We start from the raw sequence: 19,103 nt of genomic DNA, 5'->3' as shown, positions 1-19,103 counted from the left end.
AGCAGAAAGCCATACATACGGCGTCTGAATTTGAACATGTTCCAACAATTGCTTTTATAAAACAGGCGGGGAGGAAGGGAAACTATAAAGTAAAAAGGCCATAATACATCACCAGTTATTATCAACCTGGAAAGAAGAGCATCATGATGGTGGTTGATTGCATCCAATGTACCACGTCTGTTCAGAAAGCAGAAGAGTTCAGCCAACTAAGTCTTAGTTTCTTCCATAGCAGACCCGAGGCGTTCCGCTTCCTCTTTCTTAACCCGGATTGCCCATTGTTCCGGAGGTCCATCGGCTTGGGGTACAAGGAAGTGCACGCTGGTGCCCTTCACAGTGTAACTGATTTGCTTGACCAGTGATGCGTTGAGGACAATGTTGCCGCTTGGGTCAGCTCTAAGGATAACACGGCCACGAGAGGTAGTGCGATCCTTCAAGACACGGAGGAATCCCAGTCCCTGGCTGTTCCATCCATCTTTAGTGAGCTTCAAGCCACGGCCTTTAGTCTCGAACACAACATCCTCATTCTCTTCACCGGCCCGACTTTGGGCAAGGTTAACCTGAGGCAGAGCCTCAGCCGCATCACCATCTCCGGACTCCTCGGCTCCCGTGTCGGATGCAATTCCAGGAGTGGACGCGCGGCTGGCAGCAGCAGAGCTGACAGTGGACGGAGCCAGGAATGATGGCGGTTGCGCAGGTCCACCAAAAGTGAAGCCAGGCGAGGGGGACCCAGTAGCAGAAGATGCAGATTTGATAGCAGGTGCCGCTCCGAATAGTGTGGAGAATGGCTTGGACGAATCGGCAGCCGGCGTCGCGGATGCGGAATCAAGCTTCGACGTAGAAGCCGCATTTGTGTCACTGGCAAACTTGATGGGAGAATTCATCTTCCAGGTATTATCAGTACCGGCCTTTGCGGCGCTTGGAGCGAAGATAGATGGGGTGCCTGCAGCAGGGCTAGGCGAGGGAGAACCAAACAGGCTGGAAAAGGGGTTCGGAGTTGCGGGCTTCGAGGTGGGAGCATCATCTTTCTCGGCATCAGACTTAGAGGGAGTCGGAGCAAATGGATTTGGCGTTCCCGGTGAGTTGAACGAGGACGCATACTTGGAAGAATTGAAAAACGTAGAAAGGGGCTTTTGTTCCTCGTCGTCCTGACGCTTCGGCTTTCCGTCTTGCTTGTACTCGACACGGTCAAACAAGCTACGACCGCTCGCGCCTGTATCACTGGCAGATTGCTCGCTTGTAACGGTCTTATCTTGCTTCGACTTTTTCAGAGCCTTGGTCAGATCACCGTCGTCGCTGCTGTCGTTGGCAGAGTTCTCAGCGCTACTGCCGGCATCGGCTTTAGACACCGAATCTTCGTTGCTTTCGTCTTCGCTTGCGGGCGCAAGGGATGTATCCTTGGACATATCCTCTGGCTCATCACCAGCGGCAGACGCCTCCTCGGTGTCATCGGCGTCGTCGTTCTCCTCAGCCTCAGAAGGTGTTGCTGACAAGTGACCAAATATGTTGTTGGGCGTGGCTGATGAGTCGGTCTTCTTGTCAAATATTGAAGCACTAGGAACCGAAGTAGATGCCTTCTCCTTCTTATCTGAATCACTTGTATCCTCATCTTCAAAAACAAACCCCTTTCCAGGAACAAACTTCGAGCGTTTCGCAGCTTGAGACTCAAATGCCTCTTGCTTTTTCCGGCGTTCTTCGGCGTCTCTTTTCTCCCATTCAGCCTCGTCTTCTTCATCGGAATCGAAATCTTCCGCCTTGCGCTTTTCCTTCTCTTTTTCAGCATCCTTATCTACCTGTGCCTTGAACTGGGCGAAGAAGTTCGTTGCTCCGGCGCTGAATTTGGGCATGCCAGGAACAGGGGCTGGTGCAGCGCCAGCTTGCTTATCACCTGACGGCTTTAGGACGAAAGGATTCGAGGTAGTAGGAGTGCCATTAGTAGAGGCATTGGATGTTGGCTTAAAGGAGGGGGCAGATTGCGAAAACAGTGACGTCGATGTGGAGCTTTCCTTTGTGGTGGTCGAGGCTGCGAAAAGAGGCTTGGGAGGAGAAGAGATAGGCGTAGTGGAGAACAAAGCAGGTGCATCGGAGTCTGGGGTAGATGGCCTGGCGGAAGAAGTTATGGATTGAGTAGAGTTAGGCTTAGTTGGCTCATCACTTGACTCAGAGGTTATGGATTTTGAAAAGGACTGTGCGAAGATGCTCGCCGTCGTGGAGTCTCCGTTGACACGCTTTCCTGGCGAAGCTGTGGTCTCATCCTCATCGGCCACCTTTCTCTTGCTGGTGGTCGGAGTCGCTTGGCTTGCTCCGAAGATGTTGGTGGCCGGAGAGCCAGTCACGGCTGTGGCTGGGGCGGGCGAAGAGCTTTCTTTGCTAGAGGCAGGCTTCAGACCGAAGGGCTTGACCTTTTTAACGGAATGATCATCAGCAGTTGCACTTTCGTCCCCAGCTTTACGCTTTTGGGGCCCAGCTGGCGCTCCAATTGTGTCACGAACTCGCATGTAAAATTGCACGAGAGCATCAAAGTCGTCTTTAGTAGGATCCAAGCGATTCACTTCGCGTTTGAAACATTCATTCAACATGCGCATGCGATACAACATCTCCACTTCTTCCTTGCTTGCCTTATCAAGATCAGCAGGAAGTCCAGATGGTCGTATGTCCTCAAAGCTTGTTGCCGAGCTCTTTTCGGTAACAGAAGCCGATGAAGTCGACGAGTCCGTACTTGTGCCATTAACCTTGAATGGGCTTTGAGAAGGTGCCGGGGCAGTCACAGCTGGAGCTTGGGTCTTACTTCCTCCAGTAGGGGCGGGGAACAACGGTGACTGCGCGAAAAGACCAGAGGATTTAGAGGCATCCGATCCTGATGTGGGTGCCGAGAAAAGCGGTGCAGGAGTGACCGGCTTCTGTGGCTGACTAGACGCCTCGCTAGATGTGGAAGGCTTTGGTGCGAAAAGGTTACCGAAAGCGTTAGCAGAGGGCAGCGACTTCTGCTCCGTGGAGGGCTTCTGCTCTACATCTGGCTTGGCCGGGGTAGCTGGTTTTGGCGCGAAGAGGCCGCTAAATGGGTTTCCTTCGGCAGGTTTAGATTTGTCCTGCTCCGCACTGGAAGTGCTCTGCTCTGCAGATGGCTTGGGGGCAAACAAACTACCTGTAGACGGAGGCTGGAATAGGCCGCTTGACGGAGCCGATGGAGCTGCAGAACTTGCACTCGTTGAGAACAAAGACGGGCTACCGGTGGAGGGCGTAAATTGGAAACCAGTCTTAGATTGAGACTCCTCGAGTTTCTCCTCTTGCTTTTGTTTGGCCTCCGAGGCCGGTGCTGCGGTTGATGAAGCGGGTGTGCCAAACAGGTTTGTGGACTGGAATGGATTCTGGAATGATGAGGTGGGTTTAGCAGACGATGAAGCTCCGAAGATAGACGGTGATGGAGCGGCGGTGGTGCTCGAGGCCGCGGGGGTAGATGAAGCGGGAGCAGGAGTAGAACCAGGTTGAGTAGTCGCGCCAAAGAGCGAGGTCGATGGAGTTGACTGCTCCGTGGGCTTAGCACCAAAAAGAGGCTTGGGTGTCTCGGCGGGTTTTGATGTGGAGCCACCGAACAAGGAACCAGCCCCAGAGCTAGCGAAGTTCGTGGAGGTTCCGAAGCCAGACTGAGAGGCACCACCGCCAAAAATAGGCGGCTTTGACTGCGCACCGTTGTTCTTTGCATCAGGAGATGTCTGCATAGACTCGCCAAAGGCACTGGACTGTCCGAATGGGGAGGGCTTATTCGAGGCAGATTGGCCGAAGATGTTTGTTGACGGAGCATTGCTGGAAGCACTGTTCTGTCCGAAGATACTGCCTGTGGTAGCGGGAGCTGTCGTTGCAGGTTGCCCAGAGGATCCACTGGTCGTACTGCTGCCAAATAAGCCTCCAGTAGTGTTGTTTTGTTGCGATCCTGTTCCAAAAAGCCCTCCCGAGGGCAAAGGTTGCTGGGCTGGGGCCGAACTACCAGCTGGGGGAACATTGAACATGTTTCCCTTGAAGCCAGAGAAACTGCCTCCATCGGACGACTGGTTGGTGGAACCAGTAGTCATGCTAGCAAAAGGATTACTTGATGTCGATCCTGATCCACCAAACGATGAAGAAAAATTGAATGAAGACGAGCTACTTCCACCGGAACCGAAAGAGAACGGTGTCGATCCGTTTTGGGTCGGTTGACTAGGATTTGAACTGGCACCGGGGAAGCTCTGTGACTGGCCAAATGAAAACCCATTTGAGATTGGTTGGGGCGCAGACGGTGTAGAGACAGCATTGGGGTCAAGAGAATTGAAAGGGCCGCCAAAAGACGCTGTTGCACTGGGGGCAGCTGTGTTGGGACGAGTTCGCCTCCGAACGTCCTTAATCCTATCCAAATATGTTAGAGATCCAATATAGTGGCTAGATATATATGCAAGGAAGTCATCATATACGCATATTGAAGGGCCGAGGACGGATGAGTTCGAGCACAATGCGATTTACAATGACAAGGGTATGTTGAATAAGATTGCTGAGTAGGACAAAGTGGCACAATGAAACAAAGATAGGACACAATTAATCACTTTGAGATATGGCAGGCTGCAGGTAAAGGCCAACAATATGGGACAGATCGCAAACGTAGGTCTATATCCACTTACTTTCTCTGCGCCATCTGCGCAGCGGTTGCCCGCTGCGGCTTTTCATCTGGTGTGCTGTTCATATTGAAATCAAACAAGTTGGAATCCTTGTCCCCCTGAGGGCCCTGGGCCGATCTTTTCGACATCTATTGTATTAATAGTCCCCCTGTCTAGGCTTGAAATGCCTCGGACAAACAAATAATAGTCGACTTCGCCCCCTTCCTAGACCTGTGTTCAAGCCCCTTCACTCGGATTTCTCATCCACAATGTGGGCGGTTTGATCGTGTTGGTCTTCTTCCGGGCAGCTAGTGCTTTACTCTTGGTTCCAACTGAGGGATCCAGCGCCGATTGTCACGACGATTTATCGAAGCGACCGGCGCACGAGTCCGAGAGACGGGAGAGTAAGTATGCGAGAGACGATCCGGAAACCGTAAATGACAGGACCTCTCTATCGTCGTTTTCTAGGTCACTGAATATTATTCCAGTAACTGTCACGTCTCTTCCCGGATTCAGTGAGATGGATAAGGCCGGGACGCTGGCGCGCTGGGTAGGTGCTTCGGAGATCGATCGCGACGTGCGCGAGGCAACGAGACGGGAGTTAGGGTGAGGAGGGATGAGAAGGCAGAGCGGTATAAATACAGCGCTCTCTAGGATATCAAAAGGGCAGATGCCTTGCTTTTGATATGCTCTGCCTTGGATTGGGATAGTCGTGGCTCCGAACGAGCTTCGTTTCAGTTTGCCTTCACAAGAGGCTCGCGACTTTTTTTGACGGGGAAAGTCGCCCATGGAAAAAAAATACAGTCACGTGAGAATGCAAGGCGACCCTCTTGGCAGGTTGACAGGCCACCTCTAATAGTATGGCAAAACACCCGAGAGAATGCAATATCATGCAAGGAAATAAATAAACAGTCGATATTAATGGCAGATTTCGATGCTTCGTATGTGACAGCTGCACTTGAAGGAGGGGTGATCTTTTGGGGGGGGGTCTCTCATGTGGATTAGTACCATTATTCACTACATAAACAGACAACCCTGTATTGCTTACCATGGGTGTTACATACTTGCTAACTATGTACACATCTGGGTATGTATGCACACAATCATATCACCCTTCGCATCTAACACTGGGGAAATAAAATATGAGTATATATATTCACACATTAAAATTATCTCTACAGGGTGTCTAATGGTAGTAGTGGTTTTCTCAAGTTACTGTTTTGATGTCACGTATCATGATGTCAACCGGATATTCGTAGTAGAATATATTCCGGGTATGCCATATTAACATCTACGTGATTTCTTGTCGGTGGCAACGACAATCACAAGATAAAGCATACATACATGTCAAGGAGCTATTTATTTATTTCTGTAGTATCCTAAATATTTAATACCCAAAAAAGGTCTACCTATACATTATTGTTTTTACACACCATGCCTACAGTACAGGAAATGAAAGTGATCTGCAATGAAGTCATGTCTCATACTAAGTATTCCCTGTAGCTAAAGCGAGGGTGTAAGCTTTTAGAGTGGCTTCTTGCCCTACGTAAATGAAAAGAAAAACCGAGGGAAAAAAAAGGTTCATCAGACGAACAAAAATATACATTTAACCGAAATACTACACAACGCAACTGGGTATCTATAGCTTGGCCTTGCCCTGGGCCTTCTTGAGGACGGGCTCCATCTTGGTCGCCTTCATGATGTTACCCTTGATCTTGAGCTTGCCTCCCATGAAGAGTCTCTGGGCGTTGGCCTTGCCGCTAACCAGGGAAGCGAAGTCAGAGTCGGAGAGGGACAGAGTCACTGTTATTCGACGACGCGATTCAGTTAGCTTCTTTATCACCAGAACAAAGGAAAGACGCCGGTGCGACACTAACCATCAGCCTTGGCACCCTGAGGAGCAGCACCCTTGCCCACAACACCCTCGTTCTTGAGGTCGAGGTACCAGCTATCTTCCTCGCCCTTCGCGTTCTTCAGGTTGAAAGAGACGATGGCCTTGGCCTTGGAGACAGCGTCCTTGCGCTCGGCAGCATCGCTCTGGAGAGCGGCGTTGATCGCGTCGAAAGCAGCGGAGGAGGGGAAAGCGTCTAGATAATAGATATCGTTAGCGATCGACTTACTAAAATTTAGAATATTTGGCCAGTGGGTAAAAGTTGGCCAGGAGAGTGACGAACCGTTCTTGAGAGACATGGTTACGGTTTTGTGATAACACAGTAGTGAGAGAACGTATATAGTAGTGGGTGGGTGAGAGCTAGTTGATAGTTGAATAGTTGTGTGTCCCAGGGAAGAGAGGAGAGAGAAGATTTAAATAGAACGAGTCTGGGGAATTAAAAACCAGGGACGTCAAGCTTCCCCGGAGTGTTCGGGGCATGTGAATGGAGGGCGGTCGCGGAATTCATGTCTTGTCATGCGGACCGAGGCTTTACCAGCCCTTTTCCTGGCTCTCACTCCTGTGATTTCTGGTTTCTATTAAACCATTTCCAATGCATTATGCTTGCATAGCTGGAGCAATACAATTTTTGAGTTCTCCTTACAAGCCCTGGATCTACAAATTTCTCCCGTGCTGGCCAATGTCGAGGATCAAGCCGTAAATGATATTGCGCCGAGAGAATATACTGATGGAGAATCTCGACTCTGTCCACATGGTTACATACACAAAAGCCCCGCAATTAGGATGAGAAAAGACCAACGCGAAACAGAGGGGCTGGAACCCTACAAAGAAAGATGACTACTGATTAAATTTATGGCTGGGAGGTTGAGCCCCCAACAAGAACCAGATCGATGATTCTAGAGAAACAAATGATCTTGATGAAGATCAGCATTGCCTATTGCGGTAAGCAGCCCGAACCACTGCATCACTGAGATTATGTAACTATGTACAGCACTAGTGGTATGTACTAGTTATGTACGGAGTACTCTGTCCCATATTATAATTGCAAACGAGCTGCTCGCGTGCTCATGTCATACGGGAGTCAATTGTAGTCAGGCTTTTTGTTTTTTGTTTTGTTTTGCTTTTTTTTCTCTTTCATTTCATTCTAATTTCTGTCTTCCCACCAATACAGAGGAATTAATTAACACCGTGTTGGTGTGATAATAAAATAAATAAGTGCACATTTCCAATAAAGGGGGGGAAGACCAAAAAACAGGTGAAAAGAGAAGAAATCGAATCTCAATCTCACCACAAACGACCATCTCGGTTCGATGTGATTAGCTCAGAAATTCGCCGAGAAAAACATATCGCCCCTCTTAGTAGATTCGATGGACTTGAGTAAAAAGTGATTTTGGTTTGATAACACAACAGTCTATGGCAAGACATAGCACAATCTCACCCAAGTGAGAGGAAATACAGGGCGAATAGATCTTGGGTATCTTCTAGAGGATACAAATCCAATTCAATGTTTAACTCAGAAATCCGCCAACGCCATGCTGATGAGATAAAATATAAAACCACCCCTAGTGAACTCCCTAGGTATGAAGTTAGCATTGAGCGACACGGTCAAAACGAAGGAACGGATTGGAAACACCTACAAATAAGTAAGCCAGCTCTCGGGTTCCCAGTCTAGAGATATTCTTGGAGGCTTTCTCGTCCAAAGCTCCTTCAATTAGCTCTCGTTTCTTATCCTGAAGTTCAAGGATGCGGTCTTCAACGGTGTTCTGCACGAGAATCCGATGAATGTGTACCTCTCGCACCTGTCCAATCCGATGCGCGCGGTCGATTGCTTGTTCTTCGATGTATGGATTCCAGAATGGATCGAAGATAATAACCTGTGAGGCGGCAATGAGGTTCAAGCCAGAGTTACCCGCTTTCAACGAGACCAGCATAATCCTGCAATCGGGGTTATCGGTGAAATCCAGCACTGCGGAGTTTCGGTCTCCTGGCTTCATGCTACCATCATACCGCCGATAACCCCAGCCCTGACGCACAATCGGAACTTCGAGCAAGTCAAGCAAAGACGTGAACTGACTGAAAATGATTGTCTTCTCCTCGCCCCCCTGGATACCCCGCAGAATCTCCATGGTCTTTTCAATTTTAGCGCTCGACACCCAAGTCTTCTCCAGTCGTCGGAGGTACTTGCGTTTCGATTTCTGATTTTTCGAGGCTTCTTTCTTCAGTTCAGCAAGTGTTTTCTTAGCCTTGGCCATTTTACCTTTCCCCTTACGCCTGGACTTCTTGGGAGAGCTGTGATTATCCTCCTCATCATTGACAATAAATCGAGTCAGACTGTCGTCGTCATCGCTATCATCACTCTCGTCTTGCTCCTCTGCAGGCTCGGCGGGCTCTTCTTCAACTAGGTCCTGGGAGTGGTCAGGGTCATGGACCTTTTTAAACGACACATGATCGGTAATCTTCTTCGGGTCCACTTTGCCACGGCAGTTAGGACACTTCACTTCCACGGCACCGTCGTGACCCTGCCTCAGAGCCAATGACGGGTCGGAAATCCTTGAGAAGCATTCTGCACAGGTGCTATGCCCGCAAGGGAAGAAGATGATTGGGTTTTCAACGGCATCCATGCAGATGGGACATTCGAGATCATCATTGTTGCTTCTCAAGCGGATCACAACATCCTGATCGAACTCTTTCGCGTTCGCAATCAGATCTAAATCGTCCGTGTTCGCATTGAGTTTGACGCTAAAGTCGGTAATTAAATGGGGATGGCAACACGCCTGTCGCAGCCGAAGGAGTAAGACTAGAATATTGGAGTAGTTTCGCCCCACGGTTCCAGCCTCGAGGTACCTGTTGAACTGGAGTTGAGTTCGAGCCTCGAGCGAATTGTATAACTCTAATTCATCTTCACTGAACACAGAGTGCACTTTTTCTGAGATCCGTTGTGGGAGTTGTAGAATTGGTTTCCCATCAATCTTGGAGTCTTTAGTTCGCCGCAAGAGTACCGCCTTCAGAAGTACCTGAAGTTGTCTCATTGCTTTGCGCTGTGCACTAACACTGGACCCCTTGAGGGGCCGTGTGAAGTCGTGATTGAACCGCTCCAAATTGCTGTAAGGCTTGATGCGGAGAAATCTCAAGAGTGAGTGCAACTCTTCGACATTGTTCATCATGGGAGTTCCGCTCATACACCAGCGATAGGTGGCATTAAGGCGACAACAGGCGAGGGCAGCCTTTGTGTTACGGTTCTTGATACACTGTGCTTCATCAATGATTACACGATACCACTTGCTGGACGGTCCAAGACACGGTAAAGATTTGGCAATTTCCCTCAGGGTTTGTTCGCTCGCATCAGATGACTGTAACTCATCGTATTTTTCCCGCCGCTTGAGTTCGGAAGACAACGTTCCAAAGGTAGTGAGAACCACGTCATAGTTCTTCAGGTCCCTAAAGCTCACGGCTCGCTTTTCGCCGTGCAAAACATAGACCGAGAGTTGGTAACGGCCAGGCTTCAAAATTCTTCCGATCTCTCGCTTCCACTGCTGCATCAGCGCAACGGGGGCAATGATCAAAGTCGGTTTTCGCTCCTCATCCGTAGAGGGCCGGGATACCATGAGAGCAATGGCTTGAATTGTCTTGCCCAGGCCCATATCATCAGCGAGTATACCACCTTTTTGCTCCTGCTCCTCCATCGATTTCATCCATGCCAGTCCAAGCTTCTGGTGCTCCAACAACGTGAATTTGAGAGCCTCAGGAGTCCCCTCACGGTTTTCGGTAGAAATATCCGAATCGGGCCTAATAGTCTCCAGAAGTTGTTTGATCTCTTCATTAACCTTTTTAGGATCAGCTCCGTAGTAATCACTCATCCACTCCGGCAACTTGTTCATGTCGTAGCCGGTGGGACCTGGATAAAGAGGAACCGAGCTATCGTAGGGTGAGAAGGGATTAGGATATTTCCCGAAGATGGACTTCCCCGCATGTTCAAGCAGTTCCTTCCCAGCACTGAGCCTTGCCATAGTATTCTGCAATACATGTGGGCCGTATGAGGGACCAGGTCCACCGATGCCACTCGGACCGGGCATTGACTCTAGATAAGGGTACATATTGGAGTAAGGTCGCTGTTGCAGAAAGCTGTCTTGCAATGGGTAATGCGAACCGCCGATGGAATGCTGCGACACGAAAGGACGCTTGGAGGACGGACCGATGAGAAGCTCGAAATCATGGGCTGAGATCTCGGCAATATCACTATCATCGCTGTCAGGTGTGATGGTCGGTTGGAGGGGCTGATGCCCCGGCCGGTTTGTCTCAGGCAACGGAGGCGGTACGAATGGTGAACGATAAATATCTGTGGGCTGTATGGCCCCAGGTATTGATCGATTGACATTGGGAAATGGTGTGCCATTTCTAGTCATAAGAGCGGGGGAGGGCAAAGAAAACCCAGAGTAGTGAGTGGACGAAGTGCTTCTGGCGGAAGCTGGTCGAGGCGACTCTTGCAAGCCTTCCAGTCTACGAGCATACTCCTCGTCGAGGCGTTCCTGTTCCTTGCGCTTCTCGAGCCACTGTTCAGCTTTTCGCTGTTCGTCTTGGAGCTCGAGGATATCATTACTGTCCAAGCCCAGCACTTTTCGAAGTTCATCCATGCTGTCGTCAAAGCCATCATCCTGCTTCTGCCCCTGAAGACTACGCACAGGCAATGAAATCGGGCTAGAGGAAGGTATCTTTGTTGCGACCCGCTTTGAGGGTAACTCCAGATCATCAGTCCAGTCTGTTTCGGTACCATCATCAAGAGCGTGATTACGTTCATCGTCTTCTTCTCGCCCACGCTTTCGAATGGTCAACGGCCCTAAAGGTTGAGATGACTCCGCCAGCTTCCTCGCCGACTGAAATGGCTGCGACGGGGGAGACATGGTCGACTGATCCTGTCGTAAACCCCAGGGAGAGTTTACCGGACTAGAACGAGAGCTTCCATCCAACTGGGCTCGATACAAAAATGAGTTTTCCGGACCCTGGTGGGGAGCAAAGTGACTATGTGGCGGGCTCTTTGTGGCAGTACCGCGTAGTTCTGCCAGTCGCGTTTCTAATGTTTTGATAGCATCTAAAATCTCTTGCTTTTCAGCAACGGCATGTGGTCGTTGCTCTTCTAAGCTTTGCAGAATAACATGGTTTAACTGAAGATCTTCCAGGAGATCTTCTATAGACGCGTCAGTTGGGGAAGCCATGATGGATAGATAAATCCAAGTTGAGAATGTGCTTGTGAGCTTAGCGCCCAAAGCTGCCACCTCCACACAAAGGCGTTCGGGCTTCGAGATCAGGGATAATACACAGTTCTGCGATGCACATGAGCTAACTTGAGGTGCGACATTAAAAACTGAAGAATGTAAGATGTGGGATTAGTGATCGCTGGAGAAGATGATGTGTAGATTGACGATCGCGCTTGGCAGCGGAAAGTGGATGTTAATTCTGACGGAACAGGGCGTAAGAGAAAAAAATAGAAAAATTACAAAAATAAAAAAAAAGGAGGAAAGGAAAGGAAAGGGGACGGGCAAATACCCCGGAACAGGCTAGAAACACAAGAGGATATAATAGTGAATGAATATTAAGAAGCTGCTGCCTGCAATGTTGACTGGTGTAGGTGCCTGTTCATCCGTAGAAGGTGTAGTTTACATTATTCGTGGCAATCAACTCAGCTCGAGATTTTTTTCTTTATTTTCTTTTCCCCCTGCACTCTCCCCCTCCTCTGGATCTATCACATTATCGCATACACTTGCACATACACACCATATTGAAAACCTTTGTCAGCCTTAAACTATTAATATCGCTCATTCCTTTATATATGTATATATTCCTGGTACCGTTTCAGAGGATTTATTTACTTTTTTACTCTGATATATTACATTTGAGAGATCCATATATAGTCGTATCTATATATGGAGTATTCATAACCCAAATTTACTGTGTGATTGTATAGAACCGTCTATCAGAGATTCTTTTCTGGAAGTTATATCTGAAATCCCTGCACTAAAAGAACATCTACCGGTGAAGGTGTGTATATGTATACACCACTAGATAGTATTCGTGGTAGGTGAATTCTCGAGTCTCGTTACCTTGACAGTCTTCCCAACTAGGCAAAATGAAACATACACTGTAGATACCCCACATTCTATTCACTAGCCAACACTTTCTGACACAGACCAGAACTATTGACATCATGTATAGTGTTATGGATCATAATTACTACAGTTCATGGCATAGCTGATGATGTCTGCTCCACCCCCAATCTATCTCTATATATAAGTTGAGTCTAAGTGTATTCCCTGTCTCCTCTGTTTTGTCTTTCTCGTGAAATAAATGACGATGCTTTTGTTTGTTTTTCAATGGGCTATGCTAAAATAGCCAACAATCACAGAGCATGTTGTGGTTCTTTTGTGCTGTCAACAGTGTTATCGTTTCAAAAAAAAAATCAAGAACTTTGTGGAGAGTCTAGACTACTAGTAGTTATATGGAAAACGCATAATCATCCCCCGTCACCCTCAGGCCCATCCTCCGACCGCTATCGTTGTATCGTAATTCGAGACCTTGCATAACGAACCCAATAAGTTGGGAGGGACCACAGCCATAACGGTTGTCCAGCCCCATCCATCCATTTAATTCACGCTTACAGGTCGGCATCCTCCTCGTCGGGCAAAGGCATTTGGGCGGCAGCGTCCATCTCCGCCTGGTACTGCTTGAGAACTTCCTGGTCGACCGTGACCTCGGGAGGAGCAAGAGCAGGGGCAGCAACAAATTCCTAAATGCTATCTTAGCAGGCGACAACAGTGGACCACGGAAAGATAACTTACCAGCTGGGGGTTGCCGACCAGCTTCCGGGCAAGCCAGAGGAAGGGCTTCTCGAAGTTGTAGTTCGACTTCGCGGAGATATCGTAGTACTGGAGGTTCTTCTTGCGGTGGAAGGTGATGGTCTTGGCCTTCACCTTACGCTCCTTAACATCGACCTTGTTGCCGCACAGCACGATGGGGATACCCTCGCAGACACGGACGAGGTCACCTAGAAGTTGGGTTACCTACTGATTCACATGCGGTGGAGGTGACGAAAGAACTTACGGTGCCAGTTGGGGACGTTCTTGTAGGTGATACGGGAGGTAACATCGAACATGATGATACCGCACTGGCCGTTGATATAGTATCCATCTCTCAGACCACCGAACTTCTCCTGACCGGCAGTATCCCACACGTCGAACTGGATGGTTCCCAGGTTCTACCACAATCGTTAGTCGCCTGAATATAGGATGGCGGTATAACCCAAAGCGGGGTCCCGGGCGGGGCATACGGTGCTGAAAGTGAGAGGGTGCACTTCGACACCGAGAGTTGCGATATACTTCTTCTCGAACTCGCCAGTAAGGTGGCGCTTGACGAAGGTGGTCTGTAAGGAAAAAATGTTAGTGATAACGTCTCACTATCGGGTTGAGAAATCTGAGGAGGGCGGCGCAGAGGGCAGGATAAAGAGTGGGGATAGAGACGCCTTCTATGCCGGAAGATAGCGACCATGAGATATAGACTAGAAATATAAAGACTCTCTTTAATGAAAAAGAAAATGAATCCAACTTGCCTTTCCAGTACCACCGTCACCGACAAGGACAAGCTTAAAGGTTGGTGGGGGAGTAGCCATGGTGATGTTTATGTGAGAAGAAAATGTGAAAAAAGGTCTCAAAAACGATAAGGTCCCGGAAGAAGATGATGCGTGTCAAAAGTCGACAAACGGTTGCGACTGATGATAGATGAAGGGACGCGGTGTGTACGGTGAAGATAGGGTTTTTAGCACAGGGAGGGAACAAAGTGAAAGGCGAATCTGGTGATGGAATTTTTGCCCTGAGTCGGTCACCAAGTTTTACGTCACGTGTCTCAGCCTCAGGCACACATGCCCCGCAGGATTGCGGCAAACTGCATGGCTATCGATTACTTTAGGTACCAAAACAAATATACTGATATGATGTACGGAGTTGATGGGGGAAAAAGCTACCATGATGTTTTCCGTAAATGTTTTCAGACCATCATCAGTGATCCTAATTAGTAGCTCCTTTGTGACATCTTCTTGCTTGTCCCATTAAATAACTCTAGTCATTAAAAACTATTCGTATGCCTCGTCAAATACAAAGGCCTTGTCTTCAAATCACAAAGGAACGAGATGACAGCCCAATAAACCACGACCACCCCAATCCCGTCGCGGCACAAGCTCCAAGTCCATTTCTGTGGCATTAACCCCATCTTGACGGAGAACTTTGACGATTAAAGTACGCTGAAATGAAAGTCAGTCAGTCAGTCATTCGTAAAACTGGTCCTTTGCCTAAAGCGACAAACTGCCCCCAGGTACAAGTGAAACGAAGAGCAAAGGAGTAAAGGCTTACCCCTTCATTTTGTTGAACCATTTCGGCCACCTTCGAAAGACGCTCATGATTAATCCAATTAATGGCCCCAAAGCTGCGTATCTTGTCTCCCGCTTTCAGGCCAGCCTGATCCGCAGGACTTGCCGCTGCGACACTGTTTACTCTCGCGAATGGTGGCCCAAGCATCGTGGCATCCGACGAAGAATTGCCAGTCAAACTGGATTGTGTTCCACTAGACCCATTTGTATTACTGACAGAAGATGTACCGCCTTGCGCGTGATGGAGATTCGAAAAATGATCGTGAATACCCTTCTCGAGATATTTCATGACCTCTTTGTGGTCATAGCGGAGTCGAATGATTTTCGCGCGTATTGTGCGGACTGCCTTAGACTTAGCGACAGTTTGGATAAAGGAGAAATGTTCTTACTCTGGGCAACATCGATATCGGCTCGTGGGAAGTCGTCGAAGGTAGTCAGCGATGAATTCATGTTAACTCCATGCTGCGAAAGACCCAAATGATTAGATATGTACTTGAGGGTAGTAGCCATCTGTCCACTCACAGAAGTAAGAACACTGCTTAACGCCGAAAGCTCCTCCTCAATACGTTCCTTTTCCTGCATCAATTCGACCATGGAGAGCTTGGCCGGATCGCGTTCAGACCCTCCGGTCGTTGTAGGACCGGAGGCCACTGTTGGAGCATGAATATTGTCGTCCATATGTATTCCCATCCTAAGATAAAATCAGAGAGAAGCCAGACATCGCTGCAGCTGTTGGGATAGAAAGCTAAGAAGAGTTGTCTGTGACAGTGGTAATAAGGTGGTGGTGATAGCTTGGTGGGTCTTTGTTCTGGAAAATCTGGGGCAATCTTGGCGCATGACCTTTTAAAGACCCTCTCACGTTGCTTATTTATACGGCTGCAATGAGAAGCAGACATCAATCGATTTGAACTATTTTACATAGGAATAATTTGACTTTGGTGGATATATTCAGATTATGTGTTATGCAGGTCTAGTCAATTTTGATACCAAGCTTGTTACATGTACATTTCATTTGACATTGAAGTAGGTCGTACCTACCCATGCTTGCGCTGTTCCCAATTAGTCGTATGTAGGTTCTGTAGGAAGGTGAAGTTTATCCTCCTTCCGTCTTGGTCTGTTTAGTCTTACTGTGCTATGGGGCATGGCTTCCTTTTATAGCATGCACCTTACGTTCTTCTGCCCCACGAGCTTCATGTATTCTTATTGAAGGGATGATATGTGTTCTTCCCCACCGTGGGCTGTCCCATTCTATGAATAATCGTCATTCTATCCATCACTATGCAACGGCTCAAAGAAGAGGTGGCTGAAAAGCGCCACCTGGTCATGGGAGGCTTCGAATTAAAGGTAGAACATAGGAATTTAATTGATTCTCATGCGTCAGAAGAGCATATCCCAAGCTTCCTATCGTTCAGACGTTGGGTGAACAGCTTTAGGGCAAAAAAGAGCTACCACCCCTGCCAGCGTCTAAGATACGTGGAGGGCTGGTCGGATAATACGCAGGCACGCTGTGATAATACTAATGCATTGCCCTGCGGAGGACAGGATCTACAGTGGGAATGTCTCTCCGGTCACTCATCCAACCTGGAGACTATCAAGACGAGTACCTTGAGCGTTGCCAGTCAAAGTGTAGCGAGATCGAGGGGAACCACCCAGAGTACGAATCGGAGTGTCGGCTCAGAGCTACGTGGGTCGATAGAGAGCCTAAGACCAGCATTGAGCTTTACGATCGACGAAGAAGCACAAAACCGGGCTGTTAAGCGACGGAAAGTTCTTCGAGAGATTATTACCACTGAATCTGACTATGTATTTGGGTTGAAAGCTCTTATCAATGTATAGCTTGCATTGGCTTCAAAGAGTTCGCTTCGAATCTGACTGGTTGATCATCCTAGGTGCTTTTCCTTTTCTCCACAAGACCGGAGATCTACCACAACCTCCACCAAATTCGAGAACTACACGAAGACCTTCTGGCACGGATCCGCAAGGTGACACCGATGTCTAGCCTTGCTGCAGAAGAATATGACAGATTGGTACCTCATGGCGTACATGGGCGCTTCAATCCTACCGATCTAAGCCCGAGAGCACTTCGGAATAGATCTATGAGAACATGTCATTTTAAGAAATCTGTAATTTCGCGCTTTAAAGCACTTGCAGCAGAAGCGGATGAAGCACTGGAAGTAGCGGTTGAGATTGGGAAACTAGTACGTTGCCGGAGCTTGCCTGATTGGCAGTGCTGATACCTGGTTCTGCAGCCAAAGTCCTTCACAGCATATATGAATTTCTGTAGCAACTACGAGCAGCTAACGGAGGATGTGGATATTCTACGTCGATCAGTGCCGAACTGGTCGGTTTTGGAGAATGGTATTGAAGCCTTGTCAAAGTCGGTAGCGTCGATTGAGTACCAGGCCCTCGAACATAACAAATCAATGCTGTTGCATGACCTCCTCATAAAGGTTAGAATTAACAGCTCAAAAGGATGTGCATCTAAATGCTGATGGAACCTCAGCCGATCCAACGCCTTTGCAAGTATCCATTACTGCTCCAAGAGTTACTAAAGTGGACCCATATCCAGGATGACCCGACTGCCCATGACGGGATTCACCAGGCATTGGAGAGCGTTCGTACGATGATCAATCAAATCAACAACGCACCTGGTAATCCGGTCAACAAAGGGATGGTTCAGAAGACCCTATTATTACAAGAGATGCTAAGGCTCCCCAGGCTGGTAAGTAACTGGACTGATATGAATCTAGTAGCTTGCGTACGAGCGGGATTTGATCAGATTCTAGGTTGCTCTTCATCACATTTACAAACAATTGGGACCCATGACCCTTTGTGGAGTGCTCCATGCCACATATCAGTCTTCGACGTGCCTTGCCGGTGACTATATGGTCTGTGTCTTGTTCAAGAGCCACTTTTTGCTAGCCAAAATCAACAATGACGATCGCAGCTTAGGGGTGGTCGCGTGTTTGTATGTCTGCGATGCGAAGATCGATACCCTGAGGAATGGAAAGGGTAAGAATGCTCTCTTCTTTCCCTTTTCCCTCTCCGCCCTATGCTAAGTCGCAGAATAGGCCTCTGCTGCCATGGGTGCTTTTTCTCATGGAAATTGGTTTTTCAATATCAAAATAACAAATATGAGCTTGTTTTGAGCGCCTCATCCGCGTACGAAGAAAAACAGTGGAAAACGGAGTTTCTCAAGTCGGCCGCAATATCGGCTGATATGCAAAGGCCGGTGTCCTCGGAGCTGCGAGGATATTCCTTCTTGACCTTGGACTTGGCCCCTCTGGATCAAGTGTTGAGTTCCGAGCCTTCATTCTCTCGTACGGCCTCTGTCCACTCGGTAGCAATTTCGCGCGTGGAGTCCGACCTGCAGCATGTAGTGATCAAGAGAACGCACTACCCACACAAGCAAGGACAGATTACCCGTCATATAGATGGCGAGTTCGAACGACCAAAATTATCGCTTCCAGAGTCACCAATAATACTGACAACTCGAAGACAAGACCGAATAAGACTGGAAAGAGTTATCTCTTCAGTGTACACGCGGGAATGCCTCCCATACCCTGGCATGAGCCTAGCAAAAGGCGACATTCTCTTTCGGCCCAGTACAATTATGAGGCGCTTTACTGTCCGTCCGGGGGCCTACAGACGTTCAAGTTCCGTGAACCTTCCTCGAAGCCAGTCGGTCGTTGAGAAACCTTACTCTACCAGGGAGATTACCCAGCGGAAATGGTCCAACGATAGTGACAAAGACGAAGCTTTCCGCGCCAAATGGGGGTTTGACGATGAGAAGCACGTCGACAGTTTTCCCAAATCCAGCACGGGAACCATAAAACGCAGTAAGACATTAAGGCTAAGGCATCACCCAAGGTCATCTTGCGGCCTTAACCACCAGCAGACAGGCAAGGGAGACGGAAGTTGTGAGCGCGCCGAGAGTCCTTCATTGAAAACATCAATCCGAATCATGTTTAATTCCATGTCATTAAGGCGACCAAAGAGGAGCCCAGGCTTACGCATTAGTGTTAGTGGGGGATAATGATGCAATGCGGATGGAGAGAATCTGCGCTATTGCGTCAGGGGTTGAGGGTCCAAGTGCTTCTATGTCGGAAGAGAAGGTATCTATTTGTTTCGTATCGATTCGCTGAGACAGTGGGGGGAAGAGAGTGGACTGAGGAATGCG

At 48.5% G+C, this 19,103-nt stretch overlaps 6 protein-coding genes across 6 annotated transcripts; 1 reads left to right on the top strand and 5 right to left on the bottom strand.

The window, feature by feature from the left end:
- Positions 1-206: 206 nt before the first annotated feature.
- On the bottom strand, positions 207-4,708 carry BDV37DRAFT_277787 (RanBP1 domain protein; the record flags this gene model as incomplete). Its single annotated transcript, XM_032085864.1, has 2 exons — positions 207-4,377; positions 4,647-4,708. The coding sequence occupies 2 exons, from the start codon at positions 4,706-4,708 to the stop codon at positions 207-209; spliced, it is 4,233 nt and encodes a 1,410-aa protein (XP_031946755.1).
- A 1,301-nt stretch (positions 4,709-6,009) lies between these two features.
- Positions 6,010-6,972, bottom strand: BDV37DRAFT_235803 (SCP2 sterol-binding domain-containing protein). Its single transcript, XM_032080555.1, has 3 exons — positions 6,797-6,972; positions 6,500-6,709; positions 6,010-6,425 (listed from the first exon to the last, which is right to left on the bottom strand). The coding sequence occupies exons 1-3, from the start codon at positions 6,810-6,812 to the stop codon at positions 6,262-6,264; spliced, it is 390 nt and encodes a 129-aa protein (XP_031946754.1). The 5' UTR covers positions 6,813-6,972; the 3' UTR covers positions 6,010-6,261.
- A 972-nt stretch (positions 6,973-7,944) lies between these two features.
- On the bottom strand, positions 7,945-11,840 carry BDV37DRAFT_76700 (SNF2 family N-terminal domain-containing protein). Its single transcript, XM_032091186.1, has 2 exons — positions 8,151-11,840; positions 7,945-8,087 (listed from the first exon to the last, which is right to left on the bottom strand). Exons 1-2 carry the CDS (start codon positions 11,721-11,723, stop codon positions 8,076-8,078), a joined length of 3,585 nt encoding a protein of 1,194 aa, XP_031946753.1. The 5' UTR covers positions 11,724-11,840; the 3' UTR covers positions 7,945-8,075.
- A 1,283-nt stretch (positions 11,841-13,123) lies between these two features.
- On the bottom strand, positions 13,124-14,683 carry BDV37DRAFT_76424 (Ran family GTP-binding nuclear protein). Its single transcript, XM_032091183.1, has 5 exons — positions 14,522-14,683; positions 13,832-13,924; positions 13,606-13,759; positions 13,344-13,549; positions 13,124-13,291 (listed from the first exon to the last, which is right to left on the bottom strand). The coding sequence occupies exons 1-5, from the start codon at positions 14,522-14,524 to the stop codon at positions 13,160-13,162; spliced, it is 588 nt and encodes a 195-aa protein (XP_031946752.1). The 5' UTR covers positions 14,525-14,683; the 3' UTR covers positions 13,124-13,159.
- On the bottom strand, positions 14,401-15,768 carry BDV37DRAFT_235796 (putative 26S proteasome non-ATPase regulatory subunit Nas2). The gene is made up of 4 exons (XM_032080554.1): positions 15,446-15,768; positions 15,313-15,385; positions 14,907-15,265; positions 14,401-14,797 (listed from the first exon to the last, which is right to left on the bottom strand). The coding sequence occupies exons 1-4, from the start codon at positions 15,611-15,613 to the stop codon at positions 14,672-14,674; spliced, it is 726 nt and encodes a 241-aa protein (XP_031946751.1). The 5' UTR covers positions 15,614-15,768; the 3' UTR covers positions 14,401-14,671.
- Positions 15,769-16,201: 433 nt separating this feature from the next.
- BDV37DRAFT_277783 (putative Rho guanyl nucleotide exchange factor) lies at positions 16,202-18,847 on the top strand (the record flags this gene model as incomplete). Its single annotated transcript, XM_032085863.1, has 8 exons — positions 16,202-16,753; positions 16,813-17,121; positions 17,173-17,373; positions 17,427-17,645; positions 17,710-17,935; positions 17,995-18,364; positions 18,422-18,762; positions 18,822-18,847. 8 exons carry the CDS (start codon positions 16,202-16,204, stop codon positions 18,845-18,847), a joined length of 2,244 nt encoding a protein of 747 aa, XP_031946750.1.
- Positions 18,848-19,103: the final 256 nt, after the last annotated feature.

This window comes from Aspergillus pseudonomiae, assembly GCF_009193645.1.
Source record: "Aspergillus pseudonomiae strain CBS 119388 unplaced genomic scaffold BDV37scaffold_2, whole genome shotgun sequence".
Classification (NCBI taxonomy): domain Eukaryota; kingdom Fungi; phylum Ascomycota; class Eurotiomycetes; order Eurotiales; family Aspergillaceae; genus Aspergillus; species Aspergillus pseudonomiae.
This window is presented reverse-complemented; position numbering and strand designations above follow the sequence as displayed.